This window comes from Oreochromis niloticus, linkage group LG3 (assembly GCF_001858045.2).
Source record: "Oreochromis niloticus isolate F11D_XX linkage group LG3, O_niloticus_UMD_NMBU, whole genome shotgun sequence".
Taxonomy (NCBI): domain Eukaryota; kingdom Metazoa; phylum Chordata; class Actinopteri; order Cichliformes; family Cichlidae; genus Oreochromis; species Oreochromis niloticus.
In genome coordinates, this window is record NC_031967.2 from 14,487,500 (window position 1) to 14,494,040 (window position 6,541).

The following is a 6,541-nucleotide window of genomic DNA, read 5'->3' on the forward strand; positions in this document are numbered from 1 at the left end:
ATCTGTGACAACTACTTCAGTAACAGCAACTCAGGCCATGCCATCTATAGCAAAATCAACCACGACACAAAACACTTCATTGGAAACATTTCAGAGTATACCTGAGGGAACAACAGAATCACCAAAACGTACGGCATTTCTAACAGCATCTACCACATCAGAAACGGCATCATCAAAAACAAATGAATGGTATACAACTTCAAATCATTCTGTTGGATCAACAGATGATAACAGTTCCACACCATCACATGGTGAATCAGTGACCAACACAATATCGCAAACTACAACAACTTCGGTTGCCACATTACAGGGTTTATCAACAATCTTAACTCCAGGAACACAGTCAGAAACTCCAGCAGGAGCAACACCATCAGAAACAGCCAAATCAGCAGCTTCATTAATGTCAAAGTCAGCATTATCTACAACAGAGCCATCCACAGGTGGAAATCAAACCTATGGCTCAACAACAAGCCGACACACAACACCAACAAACAGTACTCCAGGTTCTATTACAACAGGAGTGACACACCAAACTGCAGGATCTGTGGACACACTGGCCATTACAACTGCCACACAGTCTGGTCCACTCACAACTGATATACATGCATCTACAACAGCCCTTACATCAACACAAATGGCAGCCTCTATTACAGCAACACCAACTGAGCCTACAGCATCTACAAAGGAAAGCGTCACCACAACAAGGCAGACAACATCAGACACAGAAACAGGATTCACAACACCAACAAAAACCACTGTACCAACATCAGCGGACCAAGGAAACACAACATCCCTGACATCGAACTCAACCCCTACACCATTTCAAACCACATCAAATCAAAGAACCTTATCAGGAAAAACACCATCAGGGCAAAGTACAGGTGATGAAAAAACAAACATGCAAACAGAAACTTCTATTTTAAAATCAACAGAAGAAAGGCAAACAGATGTCCCAAAACCAACCTTCACAGCATCATATACAAGTGAAGGCAGAACTCTTCAACCACCGGCCACAGCATCCACAAATGTGTCACCCACATCTGTAACAAGACAAGCAACCAAGAAGGAAGGTAGTAGTATTGACCAGTTTACACAAGAATTGACAAATTCTGCAGGATCTGTGACAACTACTTCAGTAACAGCAACTCAGGCCATGCCATCTATAGCAAAATCAACCACGACACAAAACACTTCATTGGAAACATTTCAGAGTATACCTGAGGGAACAACAGAATCACCAAAACGTACGGCATTTCTAACAGCATCTACCACATCAGAAACGGCATCATCAAAAACAAATGAATGGTATACAACTTCAAATCATTCTGTTGGATCAACAGATGATAACAGTTCCACACCATCACATGGTGAATCAGTGACCAACACAATATCGCAAACTACAACAACTTTGGTTGCCACATTACAGGGTTTATCAACAATCTTAACTCCAGGAACACAGTCAGAAACTCCAGCAGGAGCAACACCATCGGAAACAGCCAAATCAGCGGCTTCATCAATGTCAAAGTCAGCATTATCTACAACAGAGCCATCCACAGGTGGAAATCAAACCTATGGCTCAACAACAAGCCGACACACAACACCAACAAACAGTACTCCAGGTTCTATTACAACAGGAGTGACAAACCAAACTGCAGGATCTGTGGACACACTGGCCATTACAACTGCCACACAGTCTGGTCCACTCACAACTGATATACATGCATCTACAACAGCCCTTACATCAACACAAATGGCAGCCTCTATTACAGCAACACCAACTGAGCCTACAGCATCTACAAAGGAAAGCGTCACCACAACAAGGCAGACAACATCAGACACAGAAACAGGATTCACAACACCAACAAAAACCACTGTACCAACATCAGCGGACCAAGGAAACACAACATCCCTGACATCGAACTCAACCCCTACACCATTTCAAACCACATCAAATCAAAGAACCTTATCAGGAAAAACACCATCAGGGCAAAGTACAGGTGATGAAAAAACAAACATGCAAACAGAAACTTCTATTTTAAAATCAACAGAAGAAAGGCAAACAGATGTCCCAAAACCAACCTTCACAGCATCATATACAAGTGAAGGCAGAACTCTTCAACCACCGGCCACAGCATCCACAAATGTGTCACCCACATCTGTAACAAGACAAGCAACCAAGAAGGAAGGTAGTAGTATTGACCAGTTTACACAAGAATTGACAAATTCTGCAGGATCTGTGACAACTACTTCAGTAACAGCAACTCAGGCCATGCCATCTATAGCAAAATCAACCACGACACAAAACACTTCATTGGAAACATTTCAGAGAATACCTGAGGGAACAACAGAATCACCAAAACGTACGGCATTTCTAACAGCATCTACCACATCAGAAACGGCATCATCAAAAACAAATGAATGGTATACAACTTCAAATCATTCTGTTGGATCAACAGATGATAACAGTTCCACACCATCACATGGTGAATCAGTGACCAACACAATATCGCAAACTACAACAACTTCGGTTGCCACATTACAGGGTTTATCAACAATCTTAACTCCAGGAACACAGTCAGAAACTCCAGCAGGAGCAACACCATCGGAAACAGCCAAATCAGCGGCTTCATTAATGTCAAAGTCAGCATTATCTACAACAGAGCCATCCACAGGTGGAAATCAAACCTATGGCTCAACAACAAGCCGACACACAACACCAACAAACAGTACTCCAGGTTCTATTACAACAGGAGTGACACACCAAACTGCAGGATCTGTGGACACACTGGCCATTACAACTGCCACACAGTCTGGTCCACTCACAACTGATATACATGCATCTACAACAGCCCTTACATCAACACAAATGGCAGCCTCTATTACAGCAACACCAACTGAGCCTACAGCATCTACAAAGGAAAGTGTCACCACAACAAGGCAGACAACATCAGACACAGAAACAGGATTCACAACACCAACAAAAACCACTGTACCAACATCAGCGGACCAAGGAAACACAACATCCCTGACATCGAACTCAACCCCTACACCATTTCAAACCACATCAAATCAAAGAACCTTATCAGGAAAAACACCATCAGGGCAAAGTACAGGTGATGAAAAAACAAACATGCAAACAGAAACTTCTATTTTAAAATCAACAGAAGAAAGGCAAACAGATGTCCCAAAACCAACCTTCACAGCATCATATACAAGTGAAGGCAGAACTCTTCAACCACCGGCCACAGCATCCACAAATGTGTCACCCACATCTGTAACAAGACAAGCAACCAAGAAGGAAGGTAGTAGTATTGACCAGTTTACACAAGAATTGACAAATTCTGCAGGATCTGTGACAACTACTTCAGTAACAGCAACTCAGGCCATGCCATCTATAGCAAAATCAACCACGACACAAAACACTTCATTGGAAACATTTCAGAGTATACCTGAGGGAACAACAGAATCACCAAAACGTACGGCATTTCTAACAGCATCTACCACATCAGAAAAAATAGATCTGGTGCAACCAACATCCAGAGCATCAACAGTTAGACTCATTTCATCTACAAAGGATTTATTCACAACATCAGCACAGACTTCATCATACGTGGCTACACCAACAGAAATATCTGCAGCTGTAACTACAAATCCATCATTTTCAGAAGAACTTACCAATTCTGTGACTGCTCACATAATCCCCATGAATTTGAGAACTGCAACATCATCAGTACGTACTCAGAGTGCCTTTATTGATCCATCTTCAAACCTTGCATCGGTTACATCTAAGTCATCCACAACAATGACACATTCAACTTCGACTTTGCATCAGAATACGAATGTGGCGGCCACTTCAGTGAGTTTATCATCAGATGGGACACCTTCACAAAGAACAGGAACTGCTACTAACGAAGATGCAAATAGCTCTTTCACACCTTCACCATCACCCGTGACTAGAGTTTTTTCAGGTAATATCCCTGCAACAGTGACATTTAGCTCATTACCATCTATAGTAATGGTGTCTCAAACCACAGCAGCAATAGACTCGAGTTCCCCTTTGGCATCGCCAGTTTCCACAGAGCAATCATCATCAAACCCTGCCCAAGCCAACACAACAGGGCCCCAACTTAACTCTACATCTTTTCCCTCATCTAGCGCCAACATATTATTTTTTAAGTACACACCCAAGATTGCCACTCTTACCCCTCTTGTCTTTGATTACCCAATTGTGAACCGGATCAGCTTTCCTGCTTCAAATGCTTCAAACCCAGAAGAGCAATCTCAGAACAACACAAATCAGGTAAAGAAAAATGCTCAAACGTGTCCTTTTGACAGGTTTCACCTCTACCTGCTCTTGATGCTTAGGCAAACCATCTTTTCAGTTTAGCTTTCTATTTTAGAAAAAACATGTATTTTCTTTAATTTAATGTGTTTTCCAAAACACCAAACTGAAGTGTACTTGCCAAATTAGCAAAGAACTTACTTTTTATATTTTTCAGGTTGTGCATGTATATTAATATAAGATGTTTTATGAAGTCTCTAATACAACCATATTTAAACATTAAAAAATGTAGGAAGATTTTATTTTTTATGCCGTACTAAATGCTCTTTCTTTTAATTCCACTCAGGCAGGCAGCACCTAACTCATAGTCACCTGATGGTCCCTGCGGAGAGCAACAACACAGAGAAAAATGTGTCACAGACTGTAAGAAAATATGTTGTATCAAGTGACGTAAAAGAAAAAAAAAATACTCTGCTCTCAGCTTGTCTCGATCTCAAATGTCTGTGACAGTGAAAGACCTGGTTCTGCAAGCTGGATGTTATTTTCATTAGCTCACCTGCCCATTGATGTGAAGCAGACTGTTACATAGATTAGATAGGCCGTAGCTCCAAAAGAAACAGCATACAGCAAGAAATAACCTGAGTTTCATCTTTACTATATTGGTTGCTGAAACAATGATTGTAAAAGTGAGCCAAGCACTGACATGGTTGTGGTGGTTGTGGTGGTTAAGTCGGGTACACTGCACTCCTCTCTTTGTTTGCATTCATGTTTCCCGGCGTGTGAAGAATCACGATAAAAAAAAGAAAGAATGAAAAAGAATAAGCATATATACAAATTGTGTATAGTCTGTGCTTTTTAGTATGTCAAGTTGTTTTTACATTGTTTTTTTTTGTATAAATACTCAACAGTCTTTAATCATAATTCACTTTAAGGCATAACTATGTGCATTAAAGCAATAGCACTGGAGCACAGTATTTACTATTAGTCAATTTTAATATTATTTAAATTATCATTATTATTAGTCACCAAAATTCTCTCCTTGAATCAGACAGCAGGGTTTTGTTGTTTCTCCCTCTTTTCATCCGGAACACTCATCAAGTAGCTTTGAAGTTAATAAGCACACCCGATATTCATCATATTACCAACACCTTCATGGCATTACAAGACTTGCAAGATTATACAAAAGTTATTCAAACTCTAAATGATTATCAGGTATCGCAAGAAGTGTGAGAGTTTCAAAATTAACCCTTTCATGCATGAATTATGACAACCTCAATAAGGATTTTTTTCTTAAGTACTTTTATTCATCTTTAGGCATGAAAAAAACATTTTTGAACTTCATTTTTTTAAAGAGTTTAAGTTTATGTCCACTTAGTGCACATAAACTTAGTGTATGTATACTTGCACATAAACCACTACAGTGGTTTATGTGCAAGTATACCATCAACACTGACACAAATACAAGAAAACAGCCTTTGAATATCTGTCCACTAATGTGACCACTATGCATGAAAGGGTTAAAGCCCATATATCACCTATGTAACATGTGTCCAGCTGCCTCTGTGACACAAAGAGACCTGGTGATTGGCACAGTCTGGACATTGCAGTAACATTTCAAAAAAAGTGTGCTAAATCTGAATGATAATAGTTTTTCTATATCTAATTAACTATCCTTTGGCCACCACTTGTTTTGATGTATGAGTGCTACTCTGGAAACTGAATGTCTGTAAGTATTTTGGACTATCAAAAAAAAAATCTATGATATTAAAAAGACCGTTTAAAATCTCTTTCTTTCTCTTTCTTTCTCTCTTTCTTTTGGGCAACATATACTACTTCTGGTATAAATGATGGTAACTGATGACTGACAAGAGCAATCAGAGAGACATTGTTGTCTGTGGGAGAATTCACAACAAGTGATGCATTTAAAATTATATAGCATTCATTAAGCTCTCTGGTGGGGGAAGCCAAAGAGACTCATCATACCTGCTAAATTCAGGATTAAATAATAAGCAACAAATCATTACGGTAGCTGTGGTATTTGTGAAACTTTGGGCCCCCTAAACAGTAGTTAGTAATCACAAATTTGACAGATATCACTGTTTAGAAATGCTTTTGTAAAAATCTAAGAATGCTTTATGATTTAACAGTATTCCCCCACCTTTGCTTCCATATAATTTCAAATTCCAGATACATTCCACACAGTATGCATTTTGGCTATGCTGATATGATCAGTTTAATTTGATCACATGTTACCCCTTA

General features: G+C 39.6%; 1 protein-coding gene across 2 annotated transcripts; it reads left to right on the forward strand.

The window, feature by feature from the left end:
* Nucleotides 1-6,048, forward strand: LOC109197608 (mucin-5AC-like). 2 transcript variants are annotated; one of them, XM_019353007.1, is made up of 3 exons: nt 1-2,909; nt 3,498-4,300; nt 4,629-6,048. In XM_019353007.1, the coding sequence occupies exons 1-3, from the start codon at nt 38-40 to the stop codon at nt 4,641-4,643; spliced, it is 3,690 nt and encodes a 1,229-aa protein (XP_019208552.1). In that variant the 5' UTR covers nt 1-37; the 3' UTR covers nt 4,644-6,048. The 2 variants fall into 2 exon arrangements, with proteins under 2 accessions (XP_019208552.1, XP_025761388.1); XM_025905603.1 differs by having other exon boundaries at nt 1-2,902; nt 3,491-4,300.
* Nucleotides 6,049-6,541: the final 493 nt, after the last annotated feature.

Bases quoted from the DNA above. Each gene is read 5' to 3' on its own strand.
- LOC109197608 (XM_019353007.1), top strand. From the start codon at position 38: ATGCCATCTATAGCAAAATCAACCACGACACAAAACACTTCATTGGAA. The intron at 2,910-3,497 runs CTACAAAGGAAA...TTCTAACAGCAT, and splicing joins ACCAACTGAGCCTACAGCAT to CTACCACATCAGAAAAAATA.